The sequence below is a fragment of the Cryptomeria japonica genome, chromosome 2 (assembly GCF_030272615.1).
Source record: "Cryptomeria japonica chromosome 2, Sugi_1.0, whole genome shotgun sequence".
Classification (NCBI taxonomy): Eukaryota; Viridiplantae; Streptophyta; class Pinopsida; order Cupressales; family Cupressaceae; genus Cryptomeria; species Cryptomeria japonica.
The window spans coordinates 204,989,598-205,016,777 of record NC_081406.1 but is presented as its reverse complement, the minus strand read 5'-3'; the positions used below and the strand labels follow the sequence as shown (position 1 = coordinate 205,016,777).

Sequence of the window (27,180 nt, the reverse complement as noted above, 5' to 3'; positions counted from 1 at the left end):
TAAACCATTGAATTTAAATTTTTATTGATAAAAAAGATTCATGGGGGAGAAATTTTGTAACAAAATTGTTGGAATTTAATATTTCATGTTTGAGAGTATCCTTTTGTCCATACTGGTATTGAGTATATTAAAGTTCCAAAAATAAATGCTGGAAACAATGATAATAATATGTATGCATAAGCCCTCCAAGACTGGCTACTTTGATGCAAGGCTCGAACTTCTACAACAAATGTAGACACGGTACTCAAGCACCCTAAAAACCCAAGTTCAAAGCCTTCTAACACATTTTTTCTATTATCATCCTTAACCTGCAATAAGGAAATTGAGTTTAATGCAATGATATAGTAGATAGAAAAATTTAAATTATTATAGGAAATAATTTTAACAAAATGTTGTACCACTAGATGAATTGTTGATAATGTAGCCATAATGATGCTTGCTATGAGATTTGTAAGTAATGTTCCCATTGGTAGCCACTTTAAGCGCTTTTGTGCTCCAATTCCTTGTCCATTGAGACGTGCCATATACCATCTTATCCATACTCCAAATGGTCCAACTAGACAAGCCATCCATAATTTTGTCTTATGGTGGGATGTGAAATCAAAAACTGATAAAACAAGGCTTCCTCCCCATAGTATTCCAATTATGAACATAAGCATGATAAAACCAAATAAGCTGTATTGATTGTATTCAAAGGATGAGATCCATGTGAAGGCTACTTGTTGCTTCTTGATTTTACTATGAACATATGCAATCAACTTAGTAGATTCAATCCCCAAAGTAAGTGACATTTGGGCCAATTCCATTCCTGTCATTTTCCAAACATTTTATTATATGGTAAAAATCTAATCATTAGATTGTTTTTGTTCAAGAAATCATAAAAAATCCCTAAGAAATGCATATATAACAAACAAATAATAGTTTATGAAAAAAACAATGCGAAGATGAAGTCAATTCAAATCTACATAATGTAAAGCTTATATCAATTGCATATCATACCTAAAAGAAGACCAATAATTCCATGTACCCAATATCCTTTAGTTGTTAAGTTTACTATTTCTTGAATCCAAGATGTAAAAGTAGTAATGCTTCCCATCAATCCTGTTGATAGTCCAATAGCTAATGCTTCTGAGAAAATAGAAATCTTCTTTTTGAATACAACTCCAACCCATCCCATGAAAAAGCTTCCAACCTACCATCACAAAGTAACTAATAAAAAATCAAAACATTTACAATAATTATTAGTCCTTAACAATTTTTAAAAATATCATCTACAAGATATATATGTATTATAATCTTTTAAAGGAGAAAAAATAAAGAAGTTACTTACCATATTTGAAGGAAGATCAAGATAAAGAGCACTATATTTATTTGTCACATTTGCCACATCTGGACCAAATAAGATTTGTAATGCAAACCTTATGAAGATCTACACACAAAGTTATCAATGCTTCAATATTAAACACACCAATATTAAATAGATGTAACAAAATAATATATTGCATATTGTCTCTCATCTACATTATATTTATATTAGTATATTCTTAAGTGATATACAAGTTTATTATAGATTATTGTCAACCCAAATGTTATTCAATTTTTACTTATTAGAAGATTTCAGTTTCTCCTGTTAATAGCAGAGCATAGATGAAGTAAGAAATACACAAGAAGATTATGTATGACTAGTAGAGAAAATAATCTATCTTATTTATTATATATGAAAACATAACAGACATAGAGATTGAAGCTTACCCCAATAATCCCAAATATTGCGAGATGAGAAAGGACCAATATATATTCCATGACCCATAAACATTTCTCTTGACTAACCTGCCAATGTAATAATTTTTTAAAACATTGTCATTAATGCTACAAGTCCTTAAAAAAGAATTATCTTTCCAAAAGTTGTAGCAAAAAAAATAATATATGTAACTAGTTTAATTTTTAAACTCATGTATATACCTTATTTATCTTCACCTAAACAAATCATCTTTTCAAAAGATGTTGCAAACAACCACAATATGTAGCTAGTTTTACTTTTATACTTAGAGTTATTTTTCCAAAGATTATTATTAAAAACTAATATATTCAACATACCTAGCTTTACTTTTAAACTCATGCATTAACCTAGTTGATTTTCAATATTGTAGCAAGTTAATTTTTAACAACAAAAAAACAAACTATTTGGAGTAGTTTGTACCTTGGCTTATCCTAGAATATGTGTACTACAATTTGAGGGTTGCTTTTATGTTGGTCATTTTGTGTTAGGAGAATGTGACCATGATGGAATTCAACCATTTTTTTTTTCAATGTAAGATGCTTGGTTAAAAAATGAGAAAAAGCTAAAGAATAAGGACATTTCTTGGTAGAAATGTTGGATTCAAAATGAGTTATTGATTGTAGAAGTGGTATAACAATGCATATATATGGATTCTCTAAATCACTCAAAAATAGTATTTAAGAAATGGAGCTAGTCTTTTATAAATTATGCTCATTAATGTGTAAGAGATAATGGGGAGAAGACATAGTCAAAAATAAAAGAAACCCCCTACAAATTAGTATTTGTAGGTTTAAATATTGAACTTTGATGGCATTGCCTATGGAAATTTGAGTAATGCACATAATGATCAAGTGTTATTTGAGACTCTAATATAACTTTCATTATTAAAAGTTCCTTTTTTCTTCCATGAATGAATAATCAAGATGAAGTGCAAGCTCTTTGTGAAAGGTTGAGGTTAGTGTGGAAAAAAGGGAGTGAGAGTTAGTGGTGGAAGGAAACTCATGATTGATATATAAGGACATGCGATCTTTTCAATAAATTATCTTCTTCATTGTTTTTGTGAGGCTAATTTATTCATTGATGGGCTACCTGGTCTCAAGATTAGTCAATATCGTCATTCAACTAAAGAAAGTTTGAATCCGAAGGTTTGATTTCTTGACTTGGATGGAGAAGTTGCAATGCGATGGCGGGAGACAAGGGGTTTCGACAAAGAAAGTTGAAAGAAGCTCGGAGGAAGACAATGAAACAATTTTGTTTCCTTCCATTGATGTTTCGGAGGAAGTTGAGGATGATAGAATATTGATGGAAACTCGGGCCATTATCTGCAAAATTATCGGCAAGAGAAGAACCAAGGTAGCCATCAAATCATGGAATGAGGGCAATTGGAAAATGGATTGTATTGTCAAATTCCTGCCCAAGAACTTCTTCACAGTGGTATTTGCATTAGAAGAAAATAGAAACAAAGTGCTTCATGGAGGCGTATGGATGATCGAAGATTGTCCTTTGTATATTCAACCTTGGTCCCTGAATTTTAATCCTTTCAAATGCTCGCCATATGATTCGCCGATATGGATTAGACTTTACAACCTGTCGATTGAATATTGGAATGAAGAATGTCTAGACAAGATAGGGAGGTCTTTTGGCACATTCATGGAAGTAGATGAAGTCATATCAGATGGAGATCAATATGTATACGCGAGAATGAAAACTGCGGCTGTCATGGAAGTTCCAAGAAGGATAGGATTGATTGTCAATGGACGACTTTGGGCCCATGAGGTAGAGGTTGGGAGGATCAATATCTCCAGATTTAGAAGCAAAAGGAGGGATCCTAGGAAGAATGCAAGGCCTTTGAATCGGATCAATACAAGATGGACTCCAAAAAGTATTTGGGGAAGAATAAGCCTGAATTAGGCCAAACAGTTACCCCGACGGAGGTAGTTACTATGGACAAGGGGAGGGATAATCACACTCCATCCTTGAGCAATCCCCCCAACAAAGACATTGGTGGTGGGATTACGGATTCCTCTGCATTGATTGCTGGTGGGAGTAGGAGAACCAGCAAGGATCAAGCGGAAGTGGGTAGGTTGGATATAGAGGAGGCACAGGCCCTTCCATCAAGCTCGAAGGAAGGGGTACCCGAAGTCAATCAGGACGTAGGGGATAAATGTGAGGATGCTTCGGTTGCATTGGATGATTCTGAGACGGAAGAATTATGGTTATCAGAAGATAACAGGTCTCGGGAGGATTTGTTAGATATTATTGATAGAAGATGTCTAAGCCAATCGACGGTGGTCCAGATTGGTATTTCTAAGAAGAGAAGGGGTAGGAACTAACAAGCAAAAGAGAGAGGATGACGCTATCCAGAAGGGTTTGTAAAGTATTTTTGATTTTCTCAAGGCATCCAAGGGAGGTAGAGGAAGATGAGGATCTTGTCGTGGAATGTCGGGTCTCTCGGCCTCTGACAAGAGAAGGCTGGTTAAACCTTGCTTGTGCAAGGAGTTCCCGGAGATTATTTTGTTGTAAGAAATAAAGTTTAGCCAGGAGAGTGGGATGGGATTTTTGAAATATTGTAGAGAGTGGGATGGAGTCTTCCAAGAGGCATGTGGTCAGTCAGGAGGGATTGGGATTTTATGGAATCTGGTATCTATCAAGTTCAGGGTCATAGAGTAGAGTGATCATTGGATTGCAGGATTAGGAAGACATATTGCATCCAATACATCATTTCTCTTGATCAATGCATATGGGCCCACCAACCCGAAAAAAAAAAAAGGCAGATTTTTGGGAATCTTTGATGACTATCCTGAGTGAGGCCAACTATAAGGAAGTCATTGTTGGAGGAGACTTCAATGCAATAGTTAATTTAAATGAGAAGGCTGGTGGGTTGATAAGGAGTAGCAAAGAAATGGATGGGTTTGGGTAGTTTGTTCAAGCCTCTCAATTGTGTGATATTGAGCCAAACAATGGGAAATTTACTTGGACGAATAAGAGAATTGGCTTTATCAGCATCTCTAAAGGGTTGGACCGATTCCTAATCTCCAAAGAATGGGTGGAAAGGGAGGCTTCATTCTTCTCCTCAATTTTACCATACTCGGCTTCAGATCATTTTCCTATTCTTCTTAAAGTTGAGCTTTGTGATAGGAGAACTAGAGGATATTTTAAATTTCAGAAAATGTGGTGGCGGGATGATTCTCTCATGCCTAATTTGGAGAGATGGTGTTAGGAGAGCAACAAATTCAAAGATACTCTTAGTTTTCACTTTCTAAGTAGGCTGAGTTTTTTGAAGATGAAATTGAAAGAGTGGAACACATCCACTTTCAAAAACATATTCGTAGAAAAGAACCGGATTGAGGAAGATTTGGAAAGACTTAATGAAAAAGTTATTGCATTTGGTATGGGAAAGAAGGAATTCAAAGCAGAAAAGTATCTTAAGTCTGAACTTTTAGAATTGCTTGCGAGAGAAGAAATATATTGGAAGGACAAAGCTCGAGAGACATGGCTCATGGAAGGGGACCTGAACACAGGTTATTTTCATGCTTCAGTTAAAGACCAGAGGAATATGAACAAAATTGATAGGATTAGAAACATAAGGGGGGAGTGGTGTTTGAAGGATGAAGAAATTGGAGCTGAGGCGGTCAGGTTCTTTGAATCAGTTATGTGTAATGCCTCTTCGAAGGACAAGTTGAAGCAAAACAGAGTGCCCGAAGAAATTCCTAAGCTAGTCTCCAATTTGGACAATGAGATGTTCAATGCAAAGTTTTCTCAGGAAGAGATTAAGGAGGCAATCTTCCAGCTTCATCCCAATAAAGTTCCGAGTCCTGATGGATTCCCGGTTGGCTTTTATCAGAGATGTTGGGCTTTCATGGGGGAAGATATCTTTAATCTGGTAGAAGACATTCGGGCTCGTAAAAAATGTGCTAAGAACATAGATAATACAATTATTGTGTTGATCCCAAAGAAGGGTGATTGCAAGTTTATGGCTGATTTTAGACCTATTTCCTTGTGTAACACTATATGCAAGGTTTTGTCCAAAGCATTGGCAAATAGGCTGAAGAAGATTCTTCCTTATGTGGTGACAGAAGAACAAAATGGTTTCACTCCGGGTAGAGACATTGCAGATAGCATTATACCGACATTGGAGGTCTATCACTCTATCAAGGCTAACAAATATAGAGGTATGGCGATCAAACTGGATGTAAGGCTTATGATAGAGTTTCTTGGGAAAAAAAAATTTAAAGTGCTTGGTAGGTTTGGTTTCTCTGATGAATGGAATAGTATTATTTGTACTTGTATAGTGGGTCCTAGACTCTCTATCTTGGTTAATGGATCCTTATATGGTTTCTTTGAATCTCAAAATGGTCTTCGCCAAGGAGACTCTATTTCCCCGTTTTTATTTGTGTTGTTGATGGAGGCTCTCAGTTGGTTGATCAAAGCTAATAGGAGGAGGCAAATGTGGAGAGGGGTGATCATTCATGAAGGATTGGAACCTGTCACTCACTCTCAATTTGCAGATGACACCTTCTTGTTTGGGGAGGCCATGGTACGGGAAGCCCAGATTATCAAAGAGACCTTGGATTTATATTCGACAACCTCAGGTCAGTATATGAACAAAGATAAATCAGAGATATTGTTCTTTAATTCTAGCAAAGGGATTCAAATGAAAATAGTGGATATATTGGGCTTCAAAGTCGGGTCTTTCCCAGTGAAATACTTGGGGATCTCTCTTTTTGATGGGAGCAACAAAAATAAATTCTGGACGGAGTTGGTTAAAAAATGTAGGGAGAAGGCTGCCAATTGGAAAAATAGTTGGTTGTCGCAGGTGGGTCGGATTGTGATGCTCAAAGTGGTGTTATCGACTATACCAATATACTCTATGGCATGCTTCAACATCAACTAGGAATCAGTGCATAAGATAGAAATTATTTTCAAAAAAAAATTGTGGGCAGGTTCTAAGGAATTTAAGTGGATCCCACTGATCAATTGGGATACTGTTTGTTTGGATAAACTTGAGGGAGGAGCTAGTGTGTGCAACATGTTCAATCAGAATTTGGCATTAGGAGCTAAGTTTATGTGGAAGATGTTTAAACATCTGGAGAAGTTATGGTGCAAACTCACAAGATATAAATATTTGGACATGGATGATCCGGAAAGGATTTTAACGATTGCCAATTTTGCAAAAGGGTCTTCAATTTGGAAGTTCTTGTGGGAAAGTAGAGGAATTATAACCGGCCATCTTTCATGGAAGGTTGGAAATGGCAGGAGAGATAGATTTTGGAGGGATTCGTGGAATGGAGGGGTAGCGTTGGAAGATTTGTTAGTTGATAAGGAGAAGGTTGCGGCTTTGGAAGAATGTGTTGGACGAGCAGTGGCAGACTACTTCCAAAATTATATTAGGGTAGGAGATCTGGCAATTTGGAAACTAGAAGATGAGGGCATTTTGAGAGAAGATGAACGGGAGAGGATTATTACAAAATTAAGGGAGAGGATGGTTGTAGTGGGAGCTAGAGAGGATGAGATCATTTGGTGTGCAGCTTCTTCAAGGAAGTACATTGTCAAACTTCGCTATGAATTGTTAAAAAATAGATCTGAGGGGGTATGGCCTGCTAAGTTGTGCTAGAGAAATAAAGTAGCACCCAGAGCAGGTGTTTTCTTGTGGATCGCTCTTCATGATAGGATCCTCACAGGTGATAGGCTTAAAAAGATTGGAATAGCTGGGCCCAGTATTTGTCTGTTATGGGCCAAGGAAGAAGAGAGTGACAATCACCTCTCATTTGAATGTGAATTTGCGAGCGAATATTGGGATTGGTTCCTTGAGTCAGTAGGATTGCTTACGATAAAGCCTAGATTGTTGTTTGACTTTCTGAGTGGATGGCCTAGGTGGGGGAAACAATCCCTATGGGGGGATATTTGGGTTGTGGGGCCCTCAATGTTAGCATGAAAGATTTGGAAGGAAAGGAACTTCTGAGTGTTTAGACATCAAGCTAGGTCGATACAATATGTTATAGAGGATACAAAAAGTTTGTGAAGTGGTGGTTAATAAAGTGAAGTGTAAGAAGGTTCGTTATATCTCTAGATGGGATGTTCAGATTCAGAAAAATTGGGATCTATTGAGAGGATCAGGTTAACATTGGGGGGAAAGAAAGATAGGAGGAAGGTGTGTTGGAGGCCACCGAAGGAGGGATGGGTGAAACTCAATTTCGATGGGGCTGCTAGAGGTAACCCATGAGAATCTAGTTATGGTTGCTTGATCAGGGATGATAGGGGTCAATGTCTATGGGCTTTGTATGGATTCTTGGGTACCTTAACCAATAATCATGCAGAAATGGAGGCGATGAGGAGAGGTGTGCAGCTTTGTGTGTCGAATGGGTTTAGAAGGGTGGAAATAGAAGGCGACTCGATGATTTGCATTAATGCAATTAATCAAGGAAGAATGGATAACTAGAAACTGGATCAATGGGTTCAAGTAATCAGAGAATGGTTGGATGGTCTATCAGATTATGCGTTGGCAGACACATTTAGGGAAGGGAATAAATTTGTTGACATGCTAGCGAATCGAGGTGTGGATTGCAAAATGGAGGAAGTTCTTGTTGGAGGTGACTATTCGGTAGATCTTATCCGTGAGATAGGTGTCGTGGAAGGTGGAGATTCATCTCTGCTTCCAAGGCAGGGGATTGGTTAGCATCAAACATCCATAGTTGTTTTCCCCAAAGGATATGCTCTTGTTCAGATTTGAGATATCATGTGGAAATGGGAGGATCGTCCGGAGAATAGGATTGGTGGAAGTGTTGGCATTATTGTCATTAATGTCAATAGGAATGGTTGTAGAGAAGCAAGTAGATGTCAAGGGGTGCCCAGAGGTTGCAGGTCGCTGAGAAGCTGATAGTAGTCACATGTCGTGTTATACTACAGGGGTTTCGAACAGATTCATCGTCGTGTTTTCGACCAGTTCCAACGTCTTCACACGTCGATCATGTCAGCAACAATCATCGATTCGTTTTCCATGTGGCAACGGGTATTTGGCTCACATGTATCCATGGGTCTCATGTTGTGTTCGTGAGCAAGGAAGAGACCCTACGAGATAACACTTAAGTGGAGAGAACAATGTTATATCTTATCCCGCATTGTCAAATGTGATCAACGATGATTATCTGGGATAAGAAAGTCAAAGGAGGTCAAAGTGGAGAGATGTTCCCTCTTATCCTACGGTGTCAAAAGTGACCAACAAATGTCGCGCGGGACAAGAAACTAAAGGGAAGTTTGTGGATTCCCTTATCCCGCACAGGCTAAGATGCACCTTAAATGTTGCGCAAGCTAACAAGTGAAAGCATGTCGTGATGAAAACCTTATCCCGCATGAGACAGATGGTTATGTGTTGGTCTCGCGAGACAAGGAATAACGAAGGCAAAAGAGAGAAACCTTATCCAACACGAAGTAAGAGGCTACACAAGGTTCTCGCGGGATAACAAAAGTAAAGACACCTCCTTAGCCCGCGTGGTAAAACTTGGAGAGAAATGCTCTTGCAGGATAATAAATCAAAGGATGATTACTTGAACGTGCTCATCTCGCACGAGACAAGGATGAAGTCAGTGAGCCTATGGGATAAGGAAAAGCAATGACAGAAGCTTATCCCGCATGAGTAGAACATACATGTGAGGCACAGTATGGAGTTCAATGGAACTGAGCAGACCGATAGTCCACCTGGGCATTGACCAAGTTTGACCCGACGACGTGGCATGTACGGAGCGAATCAGAGGACACCTGTCGAAATGATGAAAGGGTATTTTGCTAACAGAGTTGAAGATTGTGATCGACATTGCGGCCATGTCTGCAAGCCGATAGACTCATAGGTCCACATGGATGATTGACCAGGTTTGACCAAGTGACTTGGTCCCGAATAAGATGTCTGCATGCCGATAGGCAAAATGATCTACATGGTGGTTGACTGACCTTGACCGAATGATCTGGACAAATAAAATGGAGACATATGGCTCCCTAGCTGATCAAAGAAAATATCTGATACGTAGAAGTCAGTGACGGTGGATTCCAGTGTGGTAGTTGTCGATCTTGTCTGAATAGGTTGACAAAGGATGGTGATCTCATTAATGGCGACTGAGTTGCAAGCAGGCTGTGTGGCTTGAGGAAAGATTGCAGATCGTTTTGGGCAGAGGAAGATTACTAAACTTAGTAATCCAAGTACAGAGAATGATCTAAAGACAAACAAGATGCATTTAATTTAGGAAGTTGATCTGAGATCTTATTCAAGACAGAGAATAAAATCTCGAGGTGCGAACCTCCAAGACAACCGACTTGAATAAAATATTCAAGATTGTAGCAAAAGAAAAATCTAATGTGTACAGAATCGATCTAATCTAGTAGTAGTTGTAAATGTGATTCGGCATTGGTAGGTGTGACTGTTGAAACAGAGACAAAAGGTGGAAACAAAGGTATCTCTATGTGTCGATAAAAAACATGTGTTGTAGAGAGGTGTGAAGTTGCGGTGAAGCACAAAGTGTGTTGCTATTTGGAAGAGAGATGGAGGGTGTTGCTGCTAAGAGAAAAACAGAGAAAGAATAGAGCATTTTGGAGTGTGATGTTGTAGCAGAGAGAAGAAGTTAACTAGACAGAGGGAGGAGGAGAAACAGAGGAAAAACTTCAGCGAGCAAAGAAAGTCATTCTCAAGATATGAGAATTTTGTAAGTGTTACAAAATTCATTTGTAATGGGGGCTTTTATCATTGCATTGTAAACTTAAACAATCATTGTATTTCTCTGAGTAGGTGCTCAAAGCAGGGGTAGGTGCTCCTTTGAGTAGGTGCTCATTAAACTAGGGGTTGGTGCCCTAAAACATATTGTAAATTGTTATTTACTGTGGGGCTGGATTGGAGTAGTAGACTCCAGTAGCTATTATCACCGAGGTTTTTCCCACATTGGGTTTTCCTCATACAACTGGTGTTATGTGATGTCCTCTTGTGTGTGTGTGTAGGCAAGCACTTGTGAGATGGATTTGTGTATGAGGTTGTAATTAGCCCGCTGGAAGATGTTGTGGAGTCCAAGGAAGTGTGCATCCAAAGGATTGGTGGGTTCATTCAGGCAGTTGATGGGCATGCAGTAGCCAATGTCATTCTAGAGGAGGCTGACTTGGGGGCTAGCGTGTTTCGCACCTTTTTCAACCCCAATAATTATGCTTCACCAGACTCCGAGAGTGATCCGGAGGAGGATGGGTCTGTTGGGTCTGAGGAGGAAGACGAGGAAGCTATTAAGAATAAAGCAGAAAAGATATAGAAAAGATCGGTCATTGAAGAAGCTTGGGAGGTTTATCAGGTAGGAGTGATAAACAATAACTTGGCTCCTTTTCAAAGGGATGGTCGATAAGGGGGATAACTGGCTCTTAGAGACTTCCATTGGAGTTGTGATGGAAATAGGAGAGTAGTTGGCCATCATTCTACAATATATCTAAGGGGGATGTGGACATGTGTTTTTCTATGTTTTGGGAGGGGGTGGTCTCTAGCATAGGAGGGTCTGTTAATAATGGAGGTCGGATGTAATGGGTAGTGTGTTAGGAAAATATGATGGTAATCTATATGTAACTTGGTTTGATTTTAATATAGGGAGCTATCCCCATAAAGATAGTGCTTACCAAAAAAAAAAAAAAAAAGTTTGATTCCTTTAGCCTACACAAGTCTAGAAAAGACCTTGGCTAGTTGTTAGCAAGTTGTGAAGTAATAATTTAAATTAAAAAAAATCAAGAAAATTGATTAATTTTTTATAGTTTTATATTAGAATAAAATATTATTAACTTTCTAAATTACTAATCTCATTTTTCAAGGAGCTCAAGGTGTCAAAGGTAGGATAAAGTAATATGTATAAAAATGCAACTATTACTCAATAAAAAATGTGTTCCATTATTCCCTACATAGTAAAGGCTTAGATGGGTGGCAAAAGCATGTAATTTTTTATTAATTTGATTAGGCTTCTTGGATCTAACATGACATATGGTTTTATTTTGTTTTTTGTATATAGTATGCTATTTAGTAGGTGTTTAATGGTAAACCTTAAAAAGATAGTTAACATAAGGATTCATTGTATGGATGTGCAAATCCTAGATGGACAATTGAGGAATGTGTTTTCATAGATGATTCGATTGCAACATTGAGAATGATTTGGGGGGTGGTGGATTCAAATATATTGAAAATAAAAGAACAAGAACTTGACTTAGGATTTTCACTGGATTGTTAAAACAAATAACACAAAATAGTCCAAAATAAGGAGTTTCACGGATGGATTTTTTGGATGGTGCTCGAGAAATAAAATATTTTTTAAAAGAAAATGGAAACAGACCTTGTGGAAGAATTTTTTCATACAATGTTGAAAGACTGGAGATATCCGAAGGGTCTTTTAGACATCCAAGAGTGGAGGGAAATATAGCTAGGAAGTATAATAGGCTATTTGTTCTAAAATATTTAAATGGCCTTCAAATTGTGAATTGGGATAGGAATTCAAGTGTAGAAATTTGTATTACCATGTTTGTATTTATTGAGGAAGATTTCAAAAGAGCCTAGAGGTAAATAGTGAAAAAACCAAGGTTGATCACTCACTCCTTGAGGGAAGGGGAATTAGTGGGTTGGGTTATGGATAATTTTAAGTGCATCCACAAAGGTGGAAAAAGGTACAAGCCCAAATTTAGAAAATAAGAATTAGCCTAGTTAACAAATTGTTGCAAGATCTATGATAATCAATGATCCTATGCTAGTTACTAGGACATAGCTAGAGAGGCATGCACAACATGAATCCTCTATTTTCAATTTAATGTATTGAATGGATATAAAGTTGATAATTTTTATGGTCTTAAGTGGTTCCTATGGTTCCTAAGAGGGTTTACTGCTATGTCAATATCAAGCCACTATGGACTATTAATTTTTTAAATTTTGTAGGAGTGTATGTATTTTGGGTGTTTTTTCTATAAGCTTCAACCTTTGAAGTTGTTGTAATCATTTTTGTCTCAAATTCTCACATTACCAATATAAAAGAATAAGAGGGTAGAATATGAACCACATGATAATGTTTGTCACATGAATGGTCAGATTATAAGAAAAATCAATTGAGAATGATATCTTTATAAACATAGATTATATATTAGAGCATGTGCCAATAATTATTTTCAAAAGTTTAACATTAACCAAAAAATATGTTTATTCATAAACTTTTAATATGGTTAATAAGAATTTAATATTATTAAATACCTAGAAGGGAAGACCTAATCTTGTACATCATTTTATGACTATATGGCTAAAATAAGATGCATATAAAAGAAACATGAATTACGTCACATTAGATTAGTACTTAGCAACTAACCTGCTTTTGTGAGTGTTGATGGTGTTGTCTTTTATCTGCATCTTCTTCTTTTAGAACCATTGAAGAGTGGTTTGACAAAGGAGGTGCAATAATATCGGAAGGCAATGGTGATACAAGAAAAGTTGCGGTCCATGTAGGATCTCCATGTGGGTAAGAATTAATGAAAGCATCATTTGGCATCACTCCCACACCATTTAATCCCATCTCAATTGCATTCTCATTTATTTCATACCTTGCACTACCCTGGAGCGATCGTCTTCCACCATCATCACCAGCCTCTACTGCTCTCTCACTTTCATCAATTTCCTCTACGATTGTTGATTCCATTAGGAGATTGGTTGTCTAACCAACAATACTTTAATTGTCGTCAAATCTATACAAAACCAAGAAGAAAATATATAAATGCATATAATTTAAAAGAAATTATTGTATGAATACTTGATGGTCCACATTCAATCTAGGTATTTCTAATACATCTATTCAATACCTTGACATATAATATAAATTTCCCAAATTTTGGAGCCACAAATATAAATAAAATATAAAATTGTTTGAAAATTTAAACATGAAAATATTACAATCACTATTCAAGAATTCAAAAAACATTAGTAAAGAAATTAAAAAAACATCCGTTATTTTGAAAGGGGTTTAAAAGAAATCTAGATATTCAAATATTTAATTTTTTATTCTATAACATTATCCTTACAGTTTGTCAAAAAATTGTTATATAAGAATACAATTCGATGAAAGTGACAAAAAAATTATAATTCTAATAATCGATCCAATAAAGAAATGGCTAGTGTTAAGGAGGTCCCCAATGAGGGTAAAAAGTTGAACAAGGAAGTAGTCATCTCCAAAAATAATGAAGAACATAGTAACGAGACGGATTCTTCAAACCAAGAGTAATCCAAACCCCCCTGGAATAGGGGTTTTCAGAGAAGGCAATTCTTTGATAGACAAGTTGAATGGGATCAATGATAAGATTAGGGATCTTTCCAAAGGCTCTGTTAAAGAACCTTCAATGAGCCCTCCTATGGATACTAAATCTTCCAACACCAAGGGTAATATGAGCCCCCCACCTCATAGAACCCTCAATGCACAACAAATTATCCTAGAAAAACTTAAGAACATGGTGGGAACAAGAGACAGAATCCAGAAAGTTATTAAAGATAATCTATGTTGTCATTAGGTTGTCACTGATGTCAACCGGTATAGGATGGCAACCGATATGGGAGATGTATGTACAGTATTGTCATTGATACATACATGATATGATGTCTTTGATGTCACCTAGCCTAGCAGGTCACCGGTACACAGGTTAGTGTTGACTTGAGTTGAAGACATAAGGACTGCAGAGCGGTAACTGACATGTTGGCAATGCATTGTTGCCAACCAACAAGAGAGTAAGATGTTGGGTTGTTGATTGTGATGAAAAGGCGGAATGTTATAAAAATCACATCAACACCAAAGGTGAAGTATGTGCAGGCTACTAGTATGTTGTGTGGACGTGAAACAATAGGACTCCCACCGGATAAAGATGCAGTCACCATATGAAGAGATGACTGATAGTGAGTGTGCCCAACCGGATCATATGTGCCTATTTGAAGATATGCATACTCAACCAGGGAAACCATATTGGTGCAATGTTGGATGCAGATGACAAGGATCCACTCCCGCTGGTAAGTGGAGCTTATCTCCTATTATGCATGGAATGCATCATAGTCCTCTGAGATAAGACAGAAGAGTAGAAGACGGGTGATTGAAGGCTCACACCGGATGAATTGGTGAAACACTAAGTTGCCTTAGGTGCATGAGATCAGAGATATGCACCGGATCAGCCTGGTAGACATGATGAGTTGCCGATACAGAGAAGAAAGGATATGTTTGTCACTTTGACAAACTAGTTAATTAGAGAACGGGTTATTGATGAAGGCGACAAGATTGAGCAATTGCAGATAGAGGATGTTGTTGGAATATAGATGAAGCTTGGTACCACCGGTGTGCATGGTATCTTACTAGTATACATGTAGATGATAGTACCAGTATAGATGACAACAGGTAAGCTGACAAAGTGCAAATGCAGAAAGCTCCCATCTATTGAAGATGCACAAAAAAAAGGTTGGCAAGTGTGCTGACTGGTTTAGGTGTTCCACCGGAAGAGAAGCAAAGTGCAAGGGTGAAGACAGACCAATTAGGGTATAAACCGGCAGTGTGTGAAACAGTAGATGAACCCGATTGTGTGGTTCGTCAATGATCTTGTCTGGATCCACACAGAAGACCTAGAAGAGGTGGATGCCGACTATGATGACATGTAGGAGATAGGTGTCATGCACACTATGGTCAGTGAAGTGTTGTCAGTGAGGTAGGTGGTGAGTGGTCGACATTAATGTGGATAGCATGTTTCATGGGTCAAGAGTAGAAGATTGTGGCTTGAGACTGATTAGAGGACAGAGATCTGATTTGATGACTTCATGATCGAGGTCGAGTGTCCAGGTGTCATGTTTGCCAAATAGGGCAAACATGTTCTAAACATAGAACGATTGGTGAAGTCTGGTTGATCTTTTGTAGGTGGTCAATCTCTGGATGAAGATCTGATTGAATTTAATTTGCCTCAAGGTCGATGAGAAAACTCGAGCAAGCCAAAAGTTTGAATGTCGGTCATGACGGGAAAAATCAAATATAAGTATGTCGACTGATGACTAAAGACGATTGATGATGTTGTAGGCCGGATGATAAAGGATAAAGAGTGAACGAGCAGCAATGAGCCAACCAGTCAGAGACTTCATTGAAGATCATAGAGACTGAGAGTTGAAGGTGCAACCGGTGAGAGGTTTTGGCAGAAGTAAAACCGACAAAGACAGAGAAACTGGTAAACTGCAAAGTGAGTTGCAGTGATGTAAATCAACAGTGCTAGAACCTGCAAAAAGGGCAGAGGAGTTGAAATGCAGTGCAAGCAGTTGAGGAGATCCGGCAAGCCAGAGAACAGTGAGGAGTTAAACCTGCAACTGAAGTAATGAGCAAGTTGAGAACCGGTAGTGTTCAGAAAGCAGAACCGGTAGTGAATTGGAGAACTGGTGGAGAGACGTGTATGAGAGTTACAAAGTTCTTTTGTAACAAGAATATTACTTTTGTATCTGCTATATGTTTATTGTAGATCACTGAGTTGGAGCTCGGTGCAGGCGTTGGTGCTCCCTGGGTTGGTGCCCAAAAATCAGGGGTTGGTGCTCCTTGGGTTGGTGCCCTAAATCGGGAGTGGTACTCCTTAGGTTGATGCCCTAAATGTTGTAACCGATGTTTTCATTGTGAGGTTGGATTGGAGCAGTAGTCTCCAACAACACTTATCATCGAGGTTTTTCCCATCTTGGGTTTTCCTCGTACATCAGGTGTTATGTGATTTCCCTTTTGTGGTTCCTTTTGTGTTATCCTCCCATCTAACTAGTATGTATGATTTATGTTAGATCAGTTAACCGATATATACACATAGGATAGAAAAGGGAAAAGATTTGGAAATCACTAATTCACCCCCCCTCTCAGTGACATCTTGTGTTCAACAATCTCTCTACTAAGTCTGTCAAAGACACTACTAAGGATCCCAAAACTTTGAACTCCCCCAATGTAGGCTCGGGCAGAATATTTGAGGACAACCCTCATGACTGTGTTGGGGACCTCAAACAACCAGAGGAGGTGAGGGCAGTGGAGGGGTCAACAAACCATTGTTGCAAGGACTCTCCCTTGGATAGTGTAGACCCTAATGAGGCCGCTTTTGATATAATAAGGGTTGTTGATAACTCAGAATTGGGGACTAGAGATTCTATGCCTAGTATGCCCTCTACTACCTCCCCCCCCCCCTCCCTCTTGGTCTGGACTCCGACAGAGTGATGGGAATTGCTAAAGATGTCCCTGGCCAGACTTGTACTGGTGAAGAACCAGAGGGGATGGAGGTTTGTCCTAAAGTAGAAGTTATTCTTGATGAAGAGAAGGCCACATCCTGGGCCATTGTTCCTTATAAGGCTCGGGATAATGAGAGCATAGTGGAGGAGGCCATGGAATTGATGGGACAGCGAGAGGCGGGCAAGAAGAGGAAGAGAAAAGGTAAGGTTAAGAAACATAAAGATAAAAAGATGAGTAGCCCTAAACAGGGTCTGAACAAATTGTTGATTTTAGGAGAAGGAGAGGGAGACCTAGTGGGGGTGCTATTATTAATCATCCTAAGAAGGCCACCTCAAGCCCTCTACCTAGCTTCTTTAAGAGCTTTAGAGCCCCAATGGACAATGCCCCCTAAGTTTATATGGATTTTAAAAAATTCTCATAGAATGTTAAGGGGTTACAATCCCCAGATAGAAAATATGTTGTTTAAAGATTTTTGAGGATGCATAGAGAGACAGATATCCTACTCATACAGGAGGTAAAAGCAACTGGCTTTCAACTTGATATCAGTATGAAGTGCATCTGGAAGGATGCAAATTATTATGCCACTAATCATACCAAAGGGAAAGGAGGTGTTGTTTTGATCAGTAATAAATGGAGTAAATATGTCTCTAGATGGGGTTGCTCACCCTAAAATAGAGTGGTGTGGGCTATCTTAGAATATAAGGACCAACTCTTTGGAATCTACTCTATCTATGCACCCAATGATCACAGAGAGAGAATAGAACTATGGAGATGGATGTACCAGATGGAGGAGATCCCATGGATTGTTGGAGGAGACTTTAATATGATAGAAGACCCATTGGACAAAGTGGTGGTACCAAATTTGAGTGGAAAGGTGATGAGAAATTCTTCTGAAATATAATGATCCACAAGCATAAGCTATGAGACCCATTGGCTAGGAGGAGGAGGGACTTCATACAGATCTGCTTCACATGGTGCAAATTTTAGCAGGGTAGCAAAAGAATTTATAGCAAATTGGACAAATTCTATTTTAATCGAGAATTTTTTAAAAACTTGGGAGGAGAAGGGGACATCCTTGTTAAAGTCTCTCCATTCACCCTCTCGGATTATCATCCAATTTTAACCAATGTTGTTCCCAGCACCCCCCCTATGAGAGGAAGTAGAGACCCAAAAGCATTTGCTCTTAACTCCCTAATGCTACAGGATGAGGATCTTATGCAAGCAATATTCATCATCAGGATGTTTAATAGTAGGATTGCTCAACATTGCAGCTCTATCTCCAAGTGGAATGAATGTATTAAGAGTTGGAGAAATCTTTTCCAAACAGTGGGCAAGAAAAGGGCTAAGGATGCTAGGAATAGAGAAATCGGTGCACACCTAATGCTCCTTAGAGCAGAGGAAGCCATTCAAAGAGACCCATTTAATACAAGTGCATTAGATGAACTATGTCAGGCCAAGGATGAACTTAGAAGGACTCAGAACACTAAAATTCAGGGTGCCAAAATCAGGGCTAGGCTTAATTGGTTGGAAGGAGGAGACAGAGGTTCTAAATATTTCTTTCATATTCTCAAAAGCAAGAAAACCAGAGAAAGCATTAACAACATCTGCAAGGATGGCACTACTCTTGAGGATCAGTCAGACATTCTGGATGCCTTCTCTCAATTTTACAAGCAACTCTTCACTTCGAAAGATAATTTGCAGAGTAAACTTTGGGACAAATCTAGAATCAAAAACATTAATCCTAAGAAGATTTCAGAGGAAGATGTCGAGACCTTGAACAAAGGAGTCACGGTAGAAGAGCTAGAGAATACCATTAGATCACTCAGTAATGACAAGGCCCTAGGTGCAAATGGCCTTACAGTGGAATTCTATAAAGAATATTTAGGATGGATTGGGGAGGATTTGAATCAAGTATACAGTGAAGCCATTAAGAAAGGCTTCTTGGGGAAGAATATTAACTGTGGCCTTATCAAACTTATCCCCAAAGATGGAGACAAAGATTTGATAAAAAATTGGAGACCTATTACATTACTCAATGTCTCCTATAAGATCTTAGCAAAGATTTTGGCACTAAGGGTGAAAAACGTCCTTCCAAAAATCATTAACCAGTCACAGACCGGATTTGTTAAAGGCAAATACATCTTGGAAAACCTCTTGTCATGTTGGGAAGCTATGGAATGGGATAGTCTCAGGACAATCAATCTCCATGTTGTTGTTGGACTTTGAGAAGGCCTATGACAAAATAGAATGGTCTTTTGTACATATGATGCTTGAAGCTCTAGGATTCCCTGCATACTTTTGTCAAATAGTGAGAACTCTCATGAATGGGGCATGAGCCTGTGTGGAAGTCAATGGCAAGAAATCTGAACCTTTTGAGCTATTTTAGTCTATCAGGCAGGGGTGCCCATTTTCTTCAGCCCTGTTTGTTATTGCAACAGATTCCCTATATTATCTCTTGAGAGATCAAAGTACCTCTCCTAGAATTAAAGGGGTACAACTCCCTAATGGTGATGAACTAAATATTCAGTTTGTTGATGACACAGCTATTATTGCAAAACTTGATGAGGAAAACATAGAGAATATAATGGCCAAACTCCAACTCTTTTAAGATGCCTCAGGCAGCAAGCTTTCCCTCACCAAATCCATCATGCTGGGATGGAATGAACAAGCTCCTAACTGGTTTAATAAATACTCTATGCAATGGGGTGAACCTAACCTTCAAGTCAGATATTTGGGTATCCCTTTTTCTATCAGTCCTTATCTAAGAGAAATGTGGGATTGGATTAGAGATAGGATTGATAGGAAGTTAAGAAAATGGAATAAAAGGTATCTCTCTCTAGCAGAGAGAGCCCAGGTGTGCCGAAAGATACTCTCTTCTTACAACATATATTTCTCTTCTACATGGCTCTTTTGCAATTATCATTTTTGTCATATACAAAAACAAGTTAGAGATTTCTTATGGTCAGATGGTAAAGGAGGAAGAAAGAGTCCAGTTAAGTGGCAATGGTGTTGTATGAGCAAATGCAAATGAGGTCTTGGTCTCAAAGATTTGAGATGGCAAGGAATAGCTCTGGCTGCCAAGTGGATCTTCAAGTCACTTAATGGAGATGAGCCTTGGAAGTTTTTCATTAGGAACAACATTGCCAGAGTTGTCCCTAAAGAGAAGCCCACATTGGAGGGGACTTCCTCTTAATGACATTATTGCAGGACATATTGAGGTCAAACCAAAGGGCTCTGCAGTCTTTAAATCCATATGGAAAGAATGGGACATGGTAAGAACCTTCATTTCTGGCAGTAACATTCTAGGTTCAAAGAAGGAAATCAATGGTGATAGGTCTATATGGTGGAATTTGGAGCACAAAGGTAAGACACTAGCCCTTTTGCATTGCAAGGGTGCTCTGCTAAGACTTGGAACTCAAAAGGGCTAAACAAATTTTCAGACATCATTCAAAATGGTAGTCTTCTAAGCGAGCAACATATTATGCAATCCTATGATATTCCCCATACCCAGTCGAAAAACTATACTATCCTCCTAGATGCTTGCTCTCACCTTGGCCTCCCTAAACCCTGTATTCCCCTTACCCAGAGTTTTGTGGATTACTGTTGGACCGATGATACCCCATTGCTTAGCATCAAAGCCAAAACTATTTACTCTACCTTGGTTGATAATTACTCAGTGATTGACCATCTTAACCAATCATGGTCCCTCAACCTCAACCCCCCACAGTGGCAGAAAACCTTTGAGTGTCTATGGAACAAACTTGTTGAGCCCAAGAAGAAATATTTCCTTTGGAAACTCATCCTTAGCAAACTGCCCATCAAACTTCAAGTTCCTGAGTCAATTGAACATATTTTCTTTAAGTGCTTGTTTGCTAGAGAGATCTGGAATGGTTTTGGACTGTTCAGTGGGGGTAATATTCTGCCTTTTGATATTGTTTCTAGGTTCATTTCCGGCATTAAGAAAGGTGGCAACTTGTTTTGGTCTGTATTTGCTCTTGAAATTATGTGGATTATCTAGAAATATAGGACTAATGATATATTTAGTAACAGGTCTAGACAGCTTACTCAGTCTCTGAGGAGACTCATCCTTCGTGATGTTATGATGCAAGTCATAGTAGCATTCAGGATTCCTAAGAAGAAATTTGAAACCTCACTCCAAGGTGGAAGAGCCAACTTCTACACCACTGAGATTTCACATGGTTTCTCTTGGGCTAGAACTTCTCAGGAGATAACCCCTTTTGAAGAAGGCCTAGAAAACTTTGGTAGAGAGTTAAACAACAAGAGTGGAAGAGTGGCTCCGCAAAAAAAATAGCAAATCCCAATTGATCTGATCTTATGGGAGAAAGGAACTCAAGTGGATGGAAGGGTCAGCTGGCTAGATAGCTTGGGTGGATACTTATGCTAATGAGGACATAGCCACCTAAGACACATCACTTTCAGTCTTAGTTGATATTAGACACTTATCTTTTTGTTGATCCTTTTTGTACATCATAGGCTGGATGTAATCTGAACAAAATACTGGAACAACACTATATGAACTTAGATTGTAATCTCTTGATAGAATATACTCTATGTAACTAGTATACTCTGGACAACATACACTCTTGATTGTTGTATATTTGTACTTGGTTCTCCTTATAATTAATAGAAAAAAAAACCATCGTACTCCAATAAACACCATAATTAACACGTGGCTAGATAGGATAGTGGAATGTAGAATAACTAATTGCATTCAAAAGTGACATAGACCTAGCACATCAAGAGATCTACCAACTCTAAAATCATCTATAAAAATGTTTAAATCATACTACTTTCATGATCCCATACATGATATCTATGACAAAATTTGGCCCTGATATAAAAACATCCTTTTAGTTCATGATCAACATACATAACTTGACAAGATGGAATTATGATTTGGTAAAACAATCTAAAGTTATTATTCCTTGGCTAGATATTAGACAAATTAAAAAGGCTTCAATCATGACTAGTCCTTTGATCTAGAGCCCAAGTTTCAATCTTGGTGAATAGCTCTCTAAATGAGGATTTAAATGAAGTTGTACACATGTGCAAAAGCTATGTTACAAATATCTATATATAGGTTACAAAAAATTATGCTATATAGGTTGAGAGTTATTAAGATGTTGAACTATCTCCTATAGAAGTAGATTTATTTCCTATGTTTGACTTTCATCTCCCAATGGTCACACATATGAATTAATTGCTAGTGTGTCCTTGATGAGTTGGTAGATGATGACATATCATAAGCCTAATCTATTCCACCATGGTTTTTGTGTCAACCTACTATACAAAGTTTGTAGAGTGGCACTCAAGATTGATATGTTAGGAAAATTGTGAGTCAAACTATTTAGTGTGTTCTAGAGAAGTAGGGGGGCCTAGTGAAGCTATCGTAGAAATGTTTGGAGATGAGGTATGATTACCACAAAAGTGTTTGATCCTATATAATGTTATTTATCAAAGGTAATTGGTGGAGACTAGTGAGTAGTCTGCATGTCACCATGACCATTTGAGGTGTAATCTAGTGTACCACAAACTAAAGAATCCTATGTGAAAGATCAAAGTTATATCAAAATTTTATAAAGAAAATGACCAACGATGATTTACCCTATTAACTTAAATCATTATAGTGATATAAATGTTTTGAACTTTAAATGATGTAAGCTAATCAAATATAGATTTTTTAGTATATTTTATATCTAGAAAATCTAGTCTAAGCAGAATATTTCTCTCGCTTATCAAAAAAGCAATAGTCTCAATTGCATTGAGACTAGGAAATAGCTTCAAAATCATGGATTTCATCTATTATTCAATGAAACATTTAACTTATTATAATAGCTTGCCCTTTCTACAACTCTATGTACAAGCATATAACCTAAGTAAACATGGTTTCCAAAATCTAATGTCTTTGTCACAATAAGCCATTCTTCCATTAAGGTAAGGTGTGTAATGTCAAGTATCGATAGTTAAATAACACGATCTTCTTTGGAGAAAGCACAACAAGTGTTTAAGAGCATGAATTCATTTCAAGAATTTGATTTCTCTTATTGCCTATTGTTACGACTACATTGCGTAGATTTCCACTACACTCACACTTAAGACTATGCACTTAAGGATGCCCAAGGATGATTTAACATAGATTATCTCTTCTTGAAAAGGATGAATATTATATGAGTGATATTGGAGAAATCAACTTGTATACCTTAAGTAAGGATGATTTAACATAGATTATCTCTTCTTGAAAAGGATGAATATTATATGAGTGATATTGGAGAAATCAACTTGTATACCTTAAGTATTATAGGAGTTGAGCCATCCTAGTTTGTAGGGCTATAGATGAAGTATGGTTGGTAGCCTTAATCTTTCAATGGTTTTTGAAGAGATCAGATTCTTCATGCTAACATCACTAATTATAATTTACAATGGTTACATTTTCACCAACATAGATGTCCAAAATATTTTTTATGCTTCAACTTCATTTGTTAAGGGGTTTGTTGCTTAAGGACATTAGGATTTGTATTAGCGATTTCCTCTGATAGATTGACATCATCATCCTCTAATTCAACCTTTGTAAGTAGATTTTTCAAAGCACTATATTGAGTGTTGAAATGTCTATACCTCTATTTCCTATCACAACAGTTACTTATCTTGGATGGTTTTCTCTTGATTAAATGGAATATCTTTTTTAATTTATTAGCTACTTCCTACTTAGCTTTTTCCTTGAATTCCTCAATTGCTCATACATAGCAATAAGCCTCTCTCATCATCTTGTCCTTGACTAACTCCAACCTAGGTTAGATGGCTAGTCAAAGACTTATATAATACTTGAGGACTTGATGCTACTTCGACTCAAATGAGCTCAATTTTATATAGAAATCAAGAAAGTCATTAATATAGACCTAGACTAACTAGTTTTCTCCTTGCAACTATTGTGGCCACTACATGTAATTCTCCTAAGTTGGCTTATATGTTTTTCTTTTATTTGTTCCTCATCTCAAAGTGCATGGGCTCACCACCACTTCTTTACAAGTGAATAAATTGTTTATGAGAGCAATTATAATCTTCTCTAATTGGAGAAGTCATCCATGGTAAAGTAAGAATCTAACTAGTTATCTAGATAGACATTAATCTTAATTTCAAACACAAGCATGTCTAGCTTTATCTAAAACCTAAGAAAGACTTGATCACCAAAGGATCCACTTGATATCTAAAAATTGGTTGAGCAAAAAATTTTGTTGATCTATGATTGCTTCTTCAATCTCACTATTACTTATCATGCGTATATCCTCTTGTGTTCATTTCGCCATGTTGAAACAAGTTTACAAGTAACTTGATGCTTCTCATGATATAATATCAAGGCTTAGGTAATCTAATTGCATATGATAGACCTAATCTAAAATGAAGAAAAACTATTCTAATACCACTAATAAAGGACCTAGATTTGAATCTTGGTGGACAACTCTCTAGATGAGGATCTTGATGAATTTGTAGGCATTTGTAGAAGCCTGAGATAAGATACAAAAAGAAAGAGATATGGAATCAAAATAACAAAAATATCATTGTTTGATAATTTGACTATTTATTATATACATGCCATACCCTTAAGAAAGGTGTATAATTGTTATTTTATATTGTCTACCTATTTGTCTACATGGACAAATGATTGCATGCTCCATTATATATGATTTATGGATTAGAAAGAATCGATAGGAAGTTGAATCGACTCCCATGAAAGTAAAAAAAAAATCTATATTAGAATCTCAATTCCTAATAATTGTTAACCTACATTAATTGTTGGTATTTGATAAATTAATAGAAAAAAAAATGTACCATGATTCTCATAGACATCATCTTGATTAAGGACAACTCAAAGCAAAAATAACTTATATGACTCCAAAAAAAAAATTTGACAAATACTTTAAAGTATATACCTAAACTCCATACAAAAAGGGAGAGAACTAAACTACATAAAACCTCCCCCTTACACATTTGAGATTCTTTTGGGCATTCTAATCCCATAACCAAAGGACTACTTTCTACATGAAAATAAAAGCCTAAGCCCCAGCCCCATTGTATTAACGTCGTCTCAGTGCTCACCTTGATTAAAAATGGCACAAACCTCCATTTTGGAGGGGTCCACAACTGGCCATAACAAACAAGTGAACCTTCCAATTCGATAAACAACACAAAAAGGTAAAACAAAATAAAATTTTAAAAAACAGCTTTATGGCATGCAAAAACAAGAATTTCCATATGCCAACAAATAGGCGTTTTTCTAGGATTGAATGACATCAATATACTTTTTCGTGCTAATCATGACAAAACTTCCTTTCTAAAGTCTTCTATTCACATCACAAAACTTCCTTTCTAGAAAGTCTGCAATTGACATCCCCCGCCACGTATTCAAAACTGATCAAACATTTCAGACTCTACCTTTCACATTTTCCAACATTCTCCGTGCTTTACGTGGCTCGTCTCATAACCACAACTCTATTTACATTCATAAAATACAAAAAACTGCCATAAATTATAAACTAATTTTCCAAAGACTGCATCTGTAAGCGAGAATATGATTGGCTATGGCTTTCTCAGCGTAAAGTCCGAATAAATTTATCACATATCTGTTTATTTTCACATTTCCTTGACTTAGAGTTCTAAAACAGACGCCGTCACTAAATCTAAAGGAAAATCGATAAAGAAAATTTAGCCTCTACACCAAATTACAGGGTGACTATCTGTTTCCTTTATCTTTTTTCGAATATTTTGATAGACTACAGTTTGAAAATCTGAAATTCTGAATCATGACAAATACTAACTCTTTACCAGCAATACAATACTTGACTCTTTAAAAGCATTAACATTAAAATAAAATTATATATTTATACTCTGACTAATTTTTACAAAACATGCATGTATATGATATTTTCGCTATTGTATGCTTGTGTATTTCCTAAGTATCTATTTCAGATTTGTTTTTCTCCTGAAAACGGAAAAAATTTCATCCAACAACATAGATATGAACAGAGCATTATCTATTTCAGATTTGTTTTTCTCCTTTAAACGGAAAAAATTTCATCTAATAATAGTCATGAATATCCTTTTCTATTTTTAAAGTTCCACAGAGATTTAGCTCAAATATAGCCGATCCGAGCCAACGAGAAAAAGAAAGAGAGAGCATTTTCTATTTTAAAACTTGAAAGATTTAGCTGAAATATATCCGATCCGAGCAAACAAGAAAACAAAAGATGGCATAAAACACCAGCAGACAAATAGAAATGAGGTTCTTAAATGCTGATGAGCGCACCTTTTGTTTTGAAAGCAAAGATGTAGCCGACCTTAAATATTGCCTGATCGAGTCTTCAGATCTGTCAAAGTCGAACCCTTTCCGCTCCGTAGAAAATTCAACCTGCAAATCGGAGGCAAAATATGAAACGGCCCAGGCTGCCCTCCCTCAAATAACACCTTCCTCACATAAAAGCTTAGGAAATAATAATGAAATCAAACTGGAAGAAGAACAAAATACAGAAAATAAAATCCTTCAGAGGCCCTACTTGTCCTCGTTTCTCCTCGTCCAGATAACACCTCCCTTAGATAACCCCCAAAACCCTCGCCCGAAAAATCAGGGAACACCAGATTAGCTATTCACATATGGAGGTAAAAGAACTTCCTCGAACACGGCACTTATAGCGTGTCTCGGGATATTTCACCGGACTCCTACTGCGGTTCGAACTCACCACCGTTCAATTTTGCAACACCTGTACAATGGAGATTTCCGGAAAAGGCTTACCATGTGCCGCGTATCGTTTACGGGTGGCAGCCTTCGCGGTTACCGGATGCTTAACCACGGTTAGGAAGGCCCCGCTGGCACGTTGAATTAGAAAGAGAATTTGATGGACAATTTAGACCACACACTTTCGAAATAGGTTTTATTTGTTGAACTTAGGGACTCGTTTCTTTTGTATTTGGTCAATTTTGACGTACCGGCCTAATTTTCAATGTATTGGGTCTATTTTGACATGCCGTTTAATGTATTGGGTCTATATTTTGATATACTGGCCTAATTTTTAATGCATCGGGTTTCTATTTTTGAGAGAGTGGTATGTGTAATTATATAGTAATAAATGGTGCAGTTTTATATAAAGT

General features: G+C 37.4%; 1 protein-coding gene across 2 annotated transcripts; it reads right to left on the bottom strand.

The window, feature by feature from the left end:
* Nucleotides 1–26,706, bottom strand: LOC131044344 (fluoride export protein 1). 2 transcript variants are annotated; one of them, XM_057977652.2, is made up of 8 exons: nt 26,589–26,706; nt 26,342–26,443; nt 13,129–13,501; nt 1,753–1,830; nt 1,331–1,429; nt 1,000–1,192; nt 399–808; nt 1–308 (listed from the first exon to the last, which is right to left on the bottom strand). In XM_057977652.2, the coding sequence occupies exons 3-8, from the start codon at nt 13,453–13,455 to the stop codon at nt 84–86; spliced, it is 1,332 nt and encodes a 443-aa protein (XP_057833635.2). In that variant the 5' UTR covers nt 13,456–13,501; nt 26,342–26,443; nt 26,589–26,706; the 3' UTR covers nt 1–83. The 2 variants fall into 2 exon arrangements, with proteins under 2 accessions (XP_057833635.2, XP_057833637.2); XM_057977654.2 differs by having other exon boundaries at nt 26,373–26,443.
* Between the last annotated feature and the right edge of the window lie 474 nt (nt 26,707–27,180).

What these genes read in the sequence shown, in the direction of transcription:
- LOC131044344 (XM_057977652.2), bottom strand. Translation starts at nt 13,455, where the DNA reads ATGGAATCAACAATCGTAGAGGAAATTGATGAAAGTGAGAGAGCAGTA. An exon ending in ATCAACACTCACAAAAGCAG is followed by an intron (nt 1,831 to 13,128) that starts GTTAGTTGCTAA and finishes TTACATTGGCAG; the next exon opens with GTTAGTCAAGAGAAATGTTT. An exon ending in TATCAACAATTCATCTAGTG is followed by an intron (nt 309 to 398) that starts GTACAACATTTT and finishes TCCTTATTGCAG; the next exon opens with GTTAAGGATGATAATAGAAA.